The 16,210-nt window shown below is 37.6% G+C and overlaps 1 protein-coding gene across 6 annotated transcripts in view; it reads right to left on the bottom strand.

The window, feature by feature from the left end:
• LOC131952414 (zinc finger protein 236) overlaps positions 1-16,210 on the bottom strand; it is a 58,201-nt gene that overhangs the window by 8,874 nt on the left and 33,117 nt on the right. For 2 of the 6 annotated variants that reach the window (XM_059315043.1, XM_059315045.1), the window contains exons 2-20: positions 13,753-13,877; positions 13,460-13,498; positions 12,888-13,112; positions 12,003-12,134; positions 11,006-11,271; positions 8,408-8,585; positions 7,367-7,713; positions 7,152-7,195; positions 6,928-7,045; positions 6,404-6,551; positions 6,153-6,236; positions 5,357-5,497; positions 5,111-5,242; positions 4,146-4,349; positions 3,499-3,630; positions 2,757-3,128; positions 2,249-2,447; positions 1,502-2,135; positions 602-637 (exon numbers count right to left, since the gene is read on the bottom strand). In XM_059315043.1, the coding sequence (XP_059171026.1) occupies positions 602-637; positions 1,502-2,135; positions 2,249-2,447; positions 2,757-3,128; positions 3,499-3,630; positions 4,146-4,349; positions 5,111-5,242; positions 5,357-5,497; positions 6,153-6,236; positions 6,404-6,551; positions 6,928-7,045; positions 7,152-7,195; positions 7,367-7,713; positions 8,408-8,585; positions 11,006-11,271; positions 12,003-12,134; positions 12,888-13,112; positions 13,460-13,498; positions 13,753-13,877 (3,556 nt within the window). The remainder of the gene's footprint in view (positions 1-601; positions 638-1,501; positions 2,136-2,248; positions 2,448-2,756; positions 3,129-3,498; positions 3,631-4,145; positions 4,350-5,110; positions 5,243-5,356; positions 5,498-6,152; positions 6,237-6,403; positions 6,552-6,927; positions 7,046-7,151; positions 7,196-7,366; positions 7,714-8,407; positions 8,586-11,005; positions 11,272-12,002; positions 12,135-12,887; positions 13,113-13,459; positions 13,499-13,752; positions 13,878-16,210) is intronic. The other 4 variants (XM_059315048.1, XM_059315047.1, XM_059315044.1 and 1 more) reach the window with 4 other exon arrangements.

Below are 16,210 nucleotides of genomic sequence, written 5' to 3'. Positions count from 1 at the left end.
GAGCTACTTATAGTGTTTTAAAGAAATATTTTCAGTATCAGCGTTGGTACTGTCGAATTCACAAATTATGAATTATTGAAAATTAGAAACAACTAAATAGCGGCGTATGTTATGCCGCGGGCCGGCTCGTATTACATAATTTGCTACATGATTCAAATTTTTTAAGTATAAAAAGTTGTTGAGGGTTTAAACAAAGTACCAAAATATCCTAGCTCTATGTAGTATCTAAAAAGAGTTAAAAAGAGTAATCACCACAACTTGTGGTTAAGGTTTGGGGTGTTTGAAAATGAAATATATTTATTCTATTTAGTCATTCATTTATTTATTTTCACAAATAGTCAAACAGACTATACATCAGAAATTAATTTTTTTAGCTAATCCATTCACAATTTATTTTTATTAACAAATATCAATTTTGTAATTCCTATGTAATCAAAATTAGGCACAACATCAGGTTAGGGTTTGTCAAACTAGTAGTTAGTAATTTGTGCTAGCCCCACCTAGTAAGACCTTTGGGTTAGTGGGTACTCAACTAGAGCATGCATACATGAGAGTTAGTGGAGAAATACAGGAGGTCTACAAAACAACCAGACTGACAAACCTGGAGTGGGTGCGGGATAGTGACGTGGCTCTTGCACTGCAAAAATGACCCAGTTGCAAACAAAAGACAAAAAATTAGAAGCCAGTTAATGACCAAAACTTTCAAGAGCAGGTGGAGACTACAACAAGCAGACATAAACAGATACACAGAGCTGGGTTGTTGTTCTTAAGACAGAAAATCATGTTGTACATAGACTAATATTCTACTGATCAAAAATATTTTGAAAATTTATAAATTATTCAGAAATAACATCCAACAATGTGAATAACAGGATAAGATGAGGAAACAACTCAGGACCCTAAGGTTTTTTTACTACTACTCAAACAGCAAAACAGACAAACATCTACAACCCTGACACAAGATTTTACCCTAACTAGTTTAAAATATTTTTTAAGTTGACCTCCCCCCCTCCCCACCCCAAATTTAAAATATGATTTTGTTGCGCCAACTTTTCTAAATTTATAGCAGCCACTTCTTTATGTGGTACCTCAGCACTAAAAGCTTGTCACCTAACCTACCAACCCCTAGCAGTACCACAGCAACCCCTTTCCTGAGAAGACTTTTGAAAAAAATATATCATAAAAGTACCCTCTGAAGCAGATAAGCCACCTGGCATGATAAAGCAGTATGACAGGAAATGTAAGAACTTCTAGAATTAATGGGATCAGAAGACTAGAATTCAATAGATCTGAAGACAAGGCCAGACAAGTTTGTTACAGTTTTATATTTGAGTGATCTCCCATTCATGTTAATATTCTGGTTGTCCATTCTCCGAATATTTGAGGTAAAAACAAAAAAATTGACATGTTACAGGACAAACCAATGAAAGCCACAACTGATGGCTAAAAGCATTAAAAGCTCAGGGTTATCTTTGCTCGCGCTATGTGCGGTAGTACTCACCTGGAGTGGGTGCGAGACAGTGAGGTCGTTGTGATCTTCCTCCCTTCCGCTGATGACGTGTCAGAGTTGGTGGGCGATGGAGCCGGCGATGGCGTCTGAGGAACAGATGTTTTATTTCCTTTACCGTTCCACTGGCCTTTGGCGAGAAAATTCTCCGAGATTTCTGAAGGTGTTGGGTACTCCGACTTCCACAACACACGAGGGCAGCCGACAAGATTCTCAGGATCAGATGGCAGCGAGATGCTGGAGTTAATGCTAGCAAAGTTACCAGGCAGGGAGGCGGATCCATTCACGGATGATGGAATCTGAATGCTGAGCTGCCTGGTGGCTTTAGATAAATCCGCAGCAGACGTGAGTTCCTGAGACAGGGAATTTTCAGAGTCGAGAGCAGGGGGGCTGATGGTGGGTTTTATCTTTTTGGTGCCGGAGTCATGCTGGTCGTCAGGTGAGGGGGAGACAGAGGGCGAGGATGAGGCGGTGCGGTTGACAACAGTAAAGGCTGACCAGGCTTTCTCCTTGTTTTCAGTGCTGAGGTCGATGGCCTCTGTGGTGTAAGCTGTGTGTGGTTGGCTGACAGATCCTGCAATAACTTTCTTCTCTTCTACACCACCAGGTGGTTCTGGCGCTGCTGGCTCTGAAAGAAAAAAACAAACGCCATTTGAATCAGTTTTTCTAAAGCCAACAAAAGTACTAGCAAAAACATAAAGAATGTGTAAGAATGAAGTTAAATTTGTGAGGAACTGGTACCTTTTTTATTGGCCTGAAAAGTGGTGGATGTGCTGTTATTATTTTTGTCCTCTTTTTCTTTCTGAGTTGTCTCCCTGTCAAACTGTATCCTTTGGGGCTTGTTTGCTTTTCTACGGTTCTTTGATGGAGGCCCTGAGGAATGTTCTGGTAAGACAGTTTGGGGTCTTTTCAAACTTGATGCCAGATGTTGCTCAGACTCCTGATAAATAGTTCACCATTGGTTAATAATAATAATATATTCTAATAAACAATTTCATAAATGTATGCACCCAACGTAAAAACAGATTTCATTGATTTACTCAGTCCAAAGAAAAAAAAAAGAAATTTTGAAAAAAAAAATTTTACGTAACGCCAGTAACCCAAAACAATAAATAAAAGTGATATGTAAAATACAATATTATTAAAGCATGCAATCCAAATAAATTTTAAAAAAGTATCTAAAAAATGTCATCAATGCATGCAGGCTTAATAAATAAACAGTCAAAAAATAACAAAACAGTTCACCTACCATGCCAAATGTTCTATCTTTATCAGCAGGAAGACTGGATGAGGCTAATGTACTGTCCATCTTCCTCGCCATAAAACCCAAAGCTGGCTGCTTTGCGGAGAGGTCAGTTGGCTGGTCAGCTGTGACATCACCCTCATCAGGGGGCGGGGCATCAGGTAGCACAACAGTCACGTCCCCCATTCCCTCTTTGGCCAGTATCTGCTTCAGTTTATCTCTCTCCATCTTCCTTTTCTTTTTCTCCTCCTTCTGTCGCACTTCCTCCTCCTCCCTTTTCTTCAGCTCCTCCTCTAGTTTCACCCTTTTCGTCCATTCATCAACATTGGTTGCGTTCAGCAGTGCCTGACGTAGCTGCTCTGTCTGTTGTGCCGAGGGCTGGAGGTTGCAAAAACATAATGATAATTACAGCCACACTGATAGAGGTTGCAAAAACAATGATAATTACAGCCACACTTTTGAAGGTTGTAAAAACAATAATTACAGCCACACTGATCGAGGTTGTACCTCAGAACACCTGTAAGATTGACCACCCCATAGAACACCTGTAAGATTGCCCCCCCTCCCAGAACACCTGTAAGATTGCCCCCCCCCCCCCCCCCCAGAACACCTGTAAGATTGCCCCCCCCCCCCCAAACACCTGTAAGACTGACACCCCCCCAAACACCTGTAAGACCCCCCCCCCCACAACACCTGTAAGATTGACCCCCCCCCCCCCCCCCCCCCACAACACCTGACAGTACCCCACCTGCAGCAGGTGCGTGTTGATCTGCTCCAACAGCTGCATGGCCTTCCTCTGGTCCTCAGCCTTGGTGCTTGCAGCCATCATCATGACCAGGGCCTTGTTGTGCTGATAGCCCTGCAGCAGTGCTCGTCTTAGCTGGCGACAGAGGAAATCACAGCTTGTTTATGTAAACAATAAGATTGGTGACAGAGGAAATCACAGCTTGTTTATGTAAACAATAACATTGGCGACAGAGGAAATCACAACTTGTTCATGTAAACAATAACATTGGCGACAGAGGAAATCACAACTTGTTCACACAATCAATAACATCCTTACTTTAGCCTATCTATTCTAGCAACAAAGAATTTCAGTAAGCAATGCATATAAAATATCTTGTATTTTGCGGAAACCAGTGTATTACTATGTCTTAATCAATATTTTTTGTTAAGCAATATCGTGTTAAACCATTTCATACGTATGAAATAGAGTTTAACTGCTACTGATCATTTGAAAGGATTTGTGGTCATCTCAATGCCCATCTGCCTTTACTTTTTTTGACAGGTCAGGTAGCCTGGACTTGAGACTTTCCTTGTTTATAAATATGTGCTTGACTACGCCCCAACACAAATAACGGCTAGGTGTTGATATAACAAGAAAAAAATTCTTACTGTCTCCTCCCTCTCCTTGTCGTTGACGTCTGAGGCCATCCTCACCTCCACCTGCTGCCCACGCCTCAGGTCAAAAGCCTTCATGTCCACCAGGGGGTAGACGTGTGACTGGAGCCCTTTCTTGTTGGGGTCAACCCCAGCGTTCAAACTTTTCAGTAGGTTGGTGTACTGCATCAGCTCTGGGCTTTTGATGCCGTGGTGCAGCTGAGGGGAGAATTTTTTGGTTAGCCCATGTAAGAGTTAGATAACAAAAAAATTAGCCGAAGTAAGAAAACAGATGAAAAAATAATTTAATTAGCCAAAGTAAGAAAACAGATGAAAAAATAATTTAATTAGCCAAAGTAAGAAAACATGAAAAAATTTCATTAGCCAAAGTAAGAAAACAGATGAAACTATAATTTAATTAGCCAAAGAATTATAGATGAAAAAATAATTTAACTAGCCAAAGTAAGAAAACATGAAAAAATAATTTAATTAGCCAAAGTAAGAAAACATGAAAAAATAATTTAATTAGCCAAAGTAAGAAAACAGATGAAAAAATAATTTAATTAGCCAAAGTAAGAAAACAGATGAAAAAATAATTTAATTAGCCAAGGTAAAATTATAGATGGCAAAATTATTCTATAAGCCAAAGCTAGAATATAGGTGGAAAAATAACAAACCAGAGTGTAATATAGATGAAAAAATAATTTAATTAGCCAAATTAAGAATTTAGACAATTATTTAATTAGCCGAAGAAAACTAAGAATTTTTTTTTTTAACTAGGCAAAATGTGGTATTGGCTCTACCAAACAACCCCATTAGCTCAGGAACAGCCAAATAATTTGATTTTTTTTTTTTTAATTTAATACAACTTTAAGACAACCAAAATAAAGATAACAAAAATGATGAATCTCCACACTTCACAAAACTGACACGGCTTATACTAACAGCTGACACAGGTAAATGTGCTTAAAACAACTCACCCTGCGATGGTCTAAAAGGTCTTGTTCACCATTGAAACCACTCTCACAGTCTGGGCAGTAGAAGGTGCTTTGGTTCTGGTGGATGCGCATGTGGCGCTGCAGTAGGTACTCTCTACTGAAGCTCTTGCGGCACTTGAAAAATCAAATTAGCAACATAAACATTGAGGCAGCTAATGACGTGGGAGCAGAAAATTTTAATTTATTGTTAAGACTAATGATAAGCAGGTATGGGGATAGTTTGTGTACCTTGACGCAGGAGTATCCACCGTTTGCCCTTTCACCTGGCTCAGTACTGGAGATCATGTGACTGGAGTCATCAGAGGTGAAGGTTGGGCTGAATGCACTGGATGAACTTAGGGGCAGGTCTATGTGCTGATCTTTCAGTTTCTGTTGGACAAAATAATATCTTTTATAGTTAGTATATGAGGCAATACACTGAAGGTTCAAACAATTATTATTTACAGTATTGCTATAAGTATAATGAAATATAAATGACTCAAGTCCTGGAAAACAACTGATGTTAATCTTAGCCAAACCTTTAGTTTTGGGCCTTTCAATACCAGTTGATAATTAAGGCAAGGAAAAAATTTGAAATTTATCTGTGGTAAAAAGACCAGTGGCTCATGGCTAATTAACAAGGACTGATTCAGAAACTTACTTCTTGATTAACAGACCAGTGGGCAGTTAGGCCTGCAGCCAATTATAGCAAGGCATGAAACTTACCCTGTGATTAACAGACCAGTGGGCAGTTAGGCCTGCAGCCAATTAAAACAAGGCATGAAACTTACTGTGATTAACAGACCAGTGGGTAGTTAGGCACGCAGTCAATTAAAACAAGGCATGAAACTTACTGTGATTAACAGACCAGTGGGTAGTTAGGCACGCAGTCAATTAAAACAAGGCATGAAACTTACTGTGATTAACAGACCAGTGGGTAGTTAGGCACGCAGTCAATTAAAACAAGGCATGAAACTTACCCTGTGGTCAACTGACCAGTGGGCAGTTAGGCCTGCAGCCAATTAAAACAAGGAATGAAACTTACCCTCTGTGGATCCTCCAACAGTAAACCAGCGCTGTTGAGAGCTGTGCCAGCTTGGTTGACCCCAGTGAACTTTTCTCTGTGACACTGTCGAGTTAGACACATTGTTTTTAAATAGTGCTTTCATGATACCTCAGTACAGTCAATAGGTGCTGATCTTGTTACAAATAGGGAAGGAATGGATAGAAGTAGCAGCAGTAAGAGAAAGATAGGAATGGCTAGAAGTAGCAACAGTAAGATAGGAATGGAGTTACCTGGAGATGTTTGACGATCTGGACGTGCGAGCGGAACGAAGCCTCGCAGTACCTGCAGTCATAGGTTTGAACCTCTGTGTCGTAGTGGGAGGGCAGGTGGTGGTTGAAGCGGAGCAGGGAGGAGAACACACGCAGGCACAGGTGACACCTAGTGGATTCATCAACAACATTGCAGGTTAGTAGTCAAGTGACATTTTAATTACGTCAGGGTTAATTAATGTTTAAATTAGATAAGTCAGTCAAGATAATCTTTCTTTTAAACTACTTGAAGCATCATAGATTTGTAGAGTTAGATTAACTTAAATTTAATTCAGCAATAATTTCTCAGTTTTAAAAACTTTTACAATAAAAATTTCACCATGTTTTGAAACAATTCCAGATTATTTTTTTTTAAACAATTTAACATTTTTCCAATAACACAATTTAAAACAATTTCCAAACTTTTTAAAAATAATAGATTTTATTTTTTTGTAACAATTTTTCAACCCAAAAAGAGTCTGTCACAATAAAAAAAAAAGTCTAACTTGAAAACTGTAGCACGTCTGCCAGTGACGTTGTTGATTCCATCCAGTCTGGTGGCCAGAACAGTTTCTCTTAGAACAGTCACCCTCAGCCTGCGGTTGCCACCATCTTCTGCCAGAACTGGAGGAGAGGAAATAAAACACGTGAGACACAAATAAAAATGTATTATTGCTATGAAAATAACAGATGTTAGATACAAATAAAATTCATGTGAAAATCAACCTACCAGATTTTTCTGCATCTTTGATCCTTAGATCTTCTACATTAAAACTAAAATTTAAAAAGGTGAAAATTAAAATGTTATTTAAAAGCTCCAAGTCATATAAGGAAAATAATAAAGAAAAAAAAAATTGACAGTAAATTGTATAGTCATTAATTTTTTATAAATCAATTAAAATGACAATTAAATTATGTTTAAAACTGACGCAAGAATTTACTTACTCCTGAACCATCCGAGATGTGACGTGATACGGCAGCGTATTGCTCTCATCCAGCACCGGTCCATCACTGCTCACCGTTGGCATTTCCATCTTGACCACCTCGGCACATGTGGCCTCCCTGACTTGACGAGAGAGTAACGAAAACGGCAAATCTGCCGCAGGATCGGACTTGATGGCGGACGGCTCCTGTGTAGTGTGAGGTAAGGTTTGGGTGATATTTGAGCTGGGTTTGCTATCTAAGAGTGAAAACAGACCGTGCTGTAGTGGGTTGAAGTTTATCACGATGCCATGGGCGGTACGGGTGTGGTTAGCGCGAGAGATCTCGTGCTTGAAGGACTTGTTGCAAAACTAGGGAAAGAAAGAGAACATGCATTTAGAAGTGTCCACATGCTGGGTCAAGCTCAGCCCCTTCTGAAACTTAAAACATCGTTTTAATAGCATTAAGTCTACATTTTTGGTGAAGTTTGAAACCTGAAATGAAAAGGATGATGAAGAGAGAAAACAGCTTGTAAGCTACAAGTAGGCTCCAAGTTAGAGAAATTATTATTAGCTTTTTTAAAAAAAATCATCCTCCTCTTAGCTAGCAACATTTTCTTCTGAAAACTAATATTAGTTTACATGAGATCAATTATTCAAGGAAACTTAAATATCTAAAACAAACAGCAAAGAAGTCTGAAAGCTGTAAATAAAAATATATTTTAATATTGATTTGGCTACAGTAGGTGAGGGTAACAGAAAGGTGAAAAAAAAGAATAGAAACAAACAGTGAAAGTTCTAAGGGGTTAAATAACACTGATGGTTAGAAACTTGATTCAAATTTCAAGGTAGATAGTTACTACACACATTTAATAAGTTACTAACACACTGGTCATTTTACTTCTGGTCAGAAATACAGCAGCCTATTGTAGCGCTAATAACTTACATCACATTTGAGCCTGCGCTAATAACTAACATCACATTTGAGCCTGCCCTAAGAACTAACATCACATTTGAGCCTGCGCTAAGAACTTACATCACATTTGAGCCTGCGCTAATAACTTACATCACATTTGAGCCTCTTCTCTGGCGTGGGTCTAGCAGCTCTCTTGGAGGCCATGCTCAGGTCCTCCGCCTGCTCCTCCTCCTTGACACTGAGGGCCAGCAGGTCCTGGTCCCTCTCCACCTTGACCAAGGCTGGACTCAGCAGGTAGTTGGTGTTGACGTCTGGGTGGAGCTTGGCTCTGGGGATACAACATTCATTATCTACTGGATATTCTACTGATACAACATTCATTATCTACTGGATATTCTACTGATACAACATTCATTATCTACTGGATATTCTACTGATACAACATTCATTATCTACTGGATATTCTACTGATACAACATTCATTATCTACTGGATATTCTACTGATACAACATTCATTATCTACTGGATATTCTACTGATACAACACTCGTTATCTACTGGATATTCTACTGATACAACATTCATTATCTACTGGATATTCTACTGATACAACATTCATTATCTACTGGATATTCTACTGATACAACATTCATTATCTACTGGATATTCTACTGATACAACATTCATTATCTACTGGATATTCTACTGATACAACATTCATTATCTACTGGATATTCTACTGATACAACACTCGTTATCTACTGGATATTCTACTGATACAACATTCATTATCTACTGGATATTCTACTGATACAACATTCATTATCTACTGGATATTCTACTGATACAACATTCATTATCTACTGGATATTCTACTGATACAACATTCATTATCTACTGGATATTCTACAGATACAACATTCATTATCTACTGGATATTCTACAGATACAACATTCACTGGACATTCTATGGATACAACACTCATTATCCAACAATACAACACTCATTATCCAACAATACAACACTCCTTATTCAAAAATACAACACTCATTTTTCAACAATACAACACTCATTTTTCAACAATACAACACTCATTTTTCAACAATACAACACTCATTTTTCAACAATACAACACTCATTTTTCAACAATACAACACTCATTTTTCAACAATACAACACTCATTTTTCAACAATACAACACTCATTTTTCAACAATACAACACTCATTTTTCAACAATACAACACTCATTTTTCAACAATACAACACTCATTTTTCAACAATACAACACTCATTTTTCAACAATACAACACTCATTTTTCAACAATACAACACTCATTTTTCAACAATACAACACTCATTTTTCAACAATACAACACTCATTTTTCAACAATACAACACTCATTTTTCAACAATACAACACTCATTTTTCAACAATACAACACTCATTTTTCAACAATACAACACTCATTTTTCAACAATACAACACTCATTTTTCAACAATACAACACTCATTTTTCAACAATACAACACTCATTTTTCAACAATACAACACTCATTTTTCAACAATACAACACTCATTTTTCAACAATGCAACACTCATTTTTCAACAATACAACACTCATTTTTCAACAATACAACACTCATTTTTCAACAATACAACACTCATTTTTCAACAATACAACACTCATTTTTCAACAATACAACACTCATTTTTCAACAATACAACACTCATTTTTCAACAATACAACACTCATTTTTCAACAATACAACACTCATTTTTTAACAATACAACACTCATTTTTCAACAATACAACACTCATTTTTCAACAATACAACACTCATTTTTCAACAATACAACACTCATTTTTCAACAATACAACACTCATTTTTCAACAATACAACACTCATTTTTCAACAATACAACACTCATTTTTCAACAATACAACACTCATTTTTCAACAATACAACACTCATTTTTCAACAATACAACACTCATTTTTCAACAATACAACACTCATTTTTCAACAATACAACACTCATTTTTCAACAATACAACACTCATTTTTCAACAATACAACACTCATCTACTGTACATTCTACTGATACAACAGTCATTATCCACATCAATTTTTCATGTGATTAAAGACAAGACATTAAAAAAAAAACAGATAAACAAAAATGAGGTAAATTAAAAACTTGTGCTAATTGAATATTACAAAACGCAAAAGAATGTGGTTAAAAAAAATATTCTTAAAAATATATTTCCTTCACTGGTTAGGAGAAACAATTGAGTGTTTTGATTATTTCAAGTTTGAAAACACTCCAAAAACCGCTCATCGCTACACACAAAAGCAGGAAATTTCAACTATTTAACCAGGGATGGAGGTAAATATGTCATTTTATTGCCGAAAACTTGCCAAAAGTTTTTGGTAAAAAAGACTTTAAGAGGTCAATTTTAAAAAAACTATAAAATCTTTTATAAAGTTCAAATATTTTAACTGCCTGTTAAAAATGTCCAAAATGTGTTGCTTTATTAGTTTTTTGAATTATTTTCTATGTTGAATTTTAATTATTTCAATAATGTTATTCCAACTATATATTAATATTAGAAATTAAGAAAAAAGTCTTTTTAACAGTGAGTTTGAAAATAAATCATTAAGTGAACTGTAAATAGAAATAATAAAATCCAAATTCAACAAAGAAAAAATCGAAAGCAACTGAAATTCATTTCCTGGCTTAAACTTACAAACAGTTAACTCCCTTTCCAACATCTTCTGTTGGAGAGACATTTTTAGTACAGTCAGAAGTGAGCAAAGTGACAAGGTTTGGGGCTGACAACCTTTCAATGATCCTCCCAGTGGGGGTCAGCTCCGGCCTCACTGAGCTGGTGGGGGTCAGCTCTGGGGTCTGGCATCCTGTGCTGCCATCTTTGGCCTTGCGACTGGACTCTAGTGTCTCCCGTAATAAAGACTTTGTAGATTCAGACACAGCAGGGGTTGCAGATAGTTGTTGCTAAAATAGACAAAATTATATTTGGACGTCCTTAAGCACTTTTTTGAATGTTACTAAAGATCTACTTTACAAAAGTTATTTGTAAATATGGACGACCTTAAGCACTTCTTTGACTGTTACTAAAGATCTACTTTAATACTGGTGCATAACAAATGGTTCAAATAATTACCATCAATTAATTTTACCAAACAAGACTTTTATTCACTCATCAAAACCTTTACAAATATCTTTTTCATTTTCACACAACCCACTAAAAATATCACTGCTACAAATTTTTTTTCAAACATACAGTTTGGGAAAAAAATCTCAATTGAAATGTGAATTTTGGAAAAACTTTCATTCAACCCTAAATTTTGACTATGCCATAAGAGATAGAGTTTGAATAGAACCCAGTGAAACTTACAATGACAGCAGCAGTGAGCGGGGTGCTAGTGGGTACTGCAGGCTGTACTGGGGGAGTGAGGGGGATCTAAAAAAAAACTTACAATGACTGCAGCAGTGAGCGGGGTGCTAGTGGGTACTGCAGGCTGTACTGGGGGAGTGACGGGGATCTAAAAAAAAACTTACAATGACTGCAGCAGTGAGTGGGGTGCTAGTGGGTGCTGCAGGCTGTACTGGGGGAGTGACAGGGATCTAAAAAAAAACTTACAATGACTGCAGCAGTGAGCGGGGTGCTAGTGGGTGCTGCAGGCTGTACTGGGGGAGTGACAGGGATCTAAAAAAAAACTTACAATGACTGCAGCAGTGAGCGGGGTGCTAGTGGGTGCTGCAGGCTGTACTGGGGGAGTGACAGGGATCTCTCTGTGGTGGGTGCTCTGGTGGAGATGTAAACTTCTCTTGGCCTTGTAAGCCTTGCCGCACTGCTGAAAAATACAAGCCTCTCTTTAGTATATTAAATTTTCAAGAATAACTTACATTTGTTTGGGACATGACATTTTAAAAAAACCTAAATATAGTCATGTCATCTATGACCAATAAGAAAAATCATTATCTGGACAGCCATTTAATAATATGATTTTAAAAAATCAGAATTTCCAGTTGTGGATTAGATGTTCCCACTAAGTCAATATGTGGCCTACAGTAGCTTGGGTTACTGCGGCTATTCTATAATGGTCTCAAATACTTCAAAGTTGATTGAAGATCAACAACAGACCAATTATAAAAACTAGCTTCTCCCACTTTAATAATAAAGATATGATACAGGTTTAAGTGAGTGCTGTTAAAGGAAGTTGGGAGCTCAAACTCTTGGGGGGATGCTGTTGATGTCTATTAGCATTACTGATGGGAGAGAACTGTTAGTATTGGACAGCTAGGGATGCTGTTGATGTCTATTAGCATTACTGATGGGAGATAACCATTAGTATTGAACAACACAGTATTATGTGAAGGTTTTACAATTAGGGTTAGGTTTAGGATCCAGGCTAGACCAGTCATAATAACAAAAACAATTCACCTCAACATATTCCTGACATAGTTCTAGAAGTAGCCTATCAATCCTAACTAGATCTATATACTAAACCCACTCTAAACCTCTTTATGTGTCAATATGTTCATCAACTCTGAGTGTAACGACACCTGTCGTCCACATACATGATTAGCTCAGTCACACAACTGACCTGACATACAAACGGCCTCTCCCCTGTGTGTTTACGCAAGTGTCGTATAAGCGCGGCAGGTGTTGCCTTGACCACATGACAATACTCGCATGTGCGCGTCTTGTTGGGTTTGCTGGCTGGTGAGCGCACGGAAAACACAGCGAAGCTGTTTCCTGCGTCCTTGAACTGTCTGGACTGTCGTCGAGTCATTGTGCCATTAAAAACTAATTGATTTTGATCATCATCCTGAATTTAATAAAAACATGAGCTTAATTTGAATGTAACAAAAAACATAAAATAGAGGATAATTCATTCAAAAAAATTCTTACTAAAAAAACAATAAAACATTTCCAAAGTATAACAAGGAAAACATATACCAAAATGTAAAGATTACATTCTTATACACTAACAAAAAATTTTTTTTAAAGTGTAGCCAAGATTATAAAAAGAAAGAAATGTGCATATTAAAGTATAATTGTGCAAGATTAAAGCAGGCCTATAAACAGAATAATTAAGTAAGAATAACTAGCATAAAAATTATGAGGGTAGATATCAAAGTCTAAACAGCATGAAAATAAAGCTATCATACAAACCTCTGAATCTTTTTCTGCTTCATCTGTGTCTTTCACCTCCTGTAAAAAAAAGAAAAGACTGATTTTACCAGGTGAGCAAATTTACTTCAATTAATAAAAAAGTAAAGACAGTTTTTAACAGGTGGGCAAATTTACTTCAATTAATAAAAAGTGCTGCAATTGTACTTATAAATTACACCATTAGTCTAGAAATTATCAAGTTTTATATGTAGATTTTTAACGTATCTTATATATACACGATAATCAAGTTCTGAGCTAATGCTTATATTCAAAAATGATTTGTCTTTCTCTACCTGCATATCATCTATCAACAAGCCGTCATCTTCGCTGTCGTCCAGCGAATCCATGCCATCCTCATCTGCTCCATCTTCTAGCTTTATACAATCAGGCAGGGCTAGTCGGCCTTCTTCAATATCACCTGGACAATAAAGCAAGTTTTACATACAACTATTTCTTTAACTGTTTCGTAAATTAATTACAGGCTAAAACCACATAATAACCTCCAGCATCAAAACAAAGTCTACATTTTAAAAGATGGGGTGCCTTATTCATTTGGACGATCAATTAAAACCAAATTAAATTTTCACTAACCCAAAGAAATTAACACTGATCTAAAATAACTATACACTAACCCAAGATAACTATACACTAACCCTAGACAACTATACTCTACCCTAGACAACTATTCACTAACCCTAGACAACTATGCTCTAACCCTAGACAACTATTCACTAACCCTAGACAACTATACACTAACCCTAGACAACTATACACTAACCCTAGACAACTATACACTAACCCTAGACAACTATACACTTACCCTAGACAACTATTCACTAACCCTAGACAACTATACAGTAACCTTAGACAACTATACAGTAACCTTAGACAACTATACACTAACCCTAGACAACTATACACTAACCCAAAACTATCCTCAAACCCAAAGCAATCGTGTAAAATAATAATCAGGCCAATTTCAAGAGGGTAAAAAGATGCTTTGTTTTCTCTTAACTAGATTTATTGATTGAGCAGCCAGCCAATGACAAATGTCATAAGAAGTGTTTTAATACTGGATATCTCTATTTAGTGAATTACTTTGTGACCTGGTTATAAAAGATGGGAGTGGGGTTGGGGAGGTGGGCTGGTGATTTGCTGAGTGTAGGCCTATATGTCTCTCATTGATGAGTTTTATATTTCTACTATGTGAGGTAGTGTTTTAAGTAGTGATGAGTGTAGGCCTATATGTCTCTCATTGATGGGTTTTATATTTCTATTATGTGAGGTAGTGTTTTAAGTATTGATGAGTGTAGGCCTATATGTCTCTCATTGATGGGTTTTATATTTCTATTATGTGAGGTAGTGTTTTAAGTATTGATGAGTGTAGGCCTATATGTCTCTCATTGATGGGTTTTATATTTCTACTATGTGAGGTAGTGTTTTAAGTATTGATTATGGTAAGTGCATGATTGTTGTGGTAATTACACGATAGAAGGTGGTGACGCTTAAAAGAAGCTTTGAAGGTGACACTCCCAGAGCATACTGGTGACACCTGGTGACACTCCTGAGATGTGTTCACCTTCGACGGGACTAGAGGGACGAGTTCTCCCTCTAGCGGCGAGATAACGCGAGAGCGAGCTGTATGTTCATCCCGATAAGGCATGCATAGCTAATACCAGGGGAGGGGGGGGGGGGTACCGCAGTCAGCAACAATTGGGTTGCATTGACAACACAATCCACTCGCGTCGAGAAATAAGGACAGGGGTGGGGGAGGGAGAAGCGGGGTGGAGAGGCGACCGTGCCGTGTTTATGCATGCTTGCGTGTGCTGACCTACTTAGATTAAGTTCGAATGTAAAACTTTTAAAACTGACGACATTGTTTTTAACCAAGATTTAGATAGAGTGTAGTTGTCGAAACGGATCCTAACGCGGAAAGCAAAAAAAAAAAAAACGAATCCGGGGGAATATGTAATTAAAACGAATTAATTGATAAACGGTGTCCACTCGCGGCGTGATGTGTTGTCGCAGCTACTCTACAAGGATGTTCCGTCTTGTCGCACCTTGCGACGGCACACCGCGGACGTGTGCGTGCATTCAGCAGACGACATTGTTCGGCGTTGGAAGGTCGCTCGGCAAGGTCAGCGTCGTGATAGAAATATCCCTACATCTGCACTGTGTTGACACTTATTAGGTGTCTTACAGCACAGGCCGAGCCTCGGTGTGGGGAATTCCAGTGTGAGAACGACGACAAGATACTGTAAACCATTTGATAGTTGAATCCTGCAATGTCTCGCGCAAATATTACGCCACTAACATGACCTGCTGATGTCTACCCTAACCTAAAACCTGAACCAAATATAAAATAAGACCCCGCCACATATTGACCATAATTTATGGCCGTAAACCTGATATTAAAATCAATTAACAATCTAAACTACCTTACATACTGTCGGATACTCGATAACGTAAAAAGGCTTACAGTGAAACTACGGTAGCAATATTCAAGTATATTGACCGATACTCAACGGGCCTTATATGATTTGTGAAAATTTATGCATCAATAGTAACACCCCCCCCCTCCCATCTTAAAGACAGCAGTCTAGAGCAAGACAACACAGCGCCAGCTAAAGACAACAGCTTCACGTATAAAGACAGCCCCACCTTGCATTAACTCAACACCTTCGATGTCGCCGATTTTAATTTTACACGGCGAGTATAAAATAATTTTGAAGGAAAATTAACAGGAAAGAT

The sequence above is a fragment of the Physella acuta genome, unplaced genomic scaffold (genome assembly GCF_028476545.2).
Source record: "Physella acuta isolate Inbredline_101_S28 unplaced genomic scaffold, ASM2847654v3 ptg000872l, whole genome shotgun sequence".
Classification (NCBI taxonomy): Eukaryota; Metazoa; Mollusca; class Gastropoda; family Physidae; genus Physella; species Physella acuta.
The sequence above is the reverse complement of the archived record's forward strand: the minus strand, read 5'-3'. Positions and strand labels throughout refer to the sequence as shown.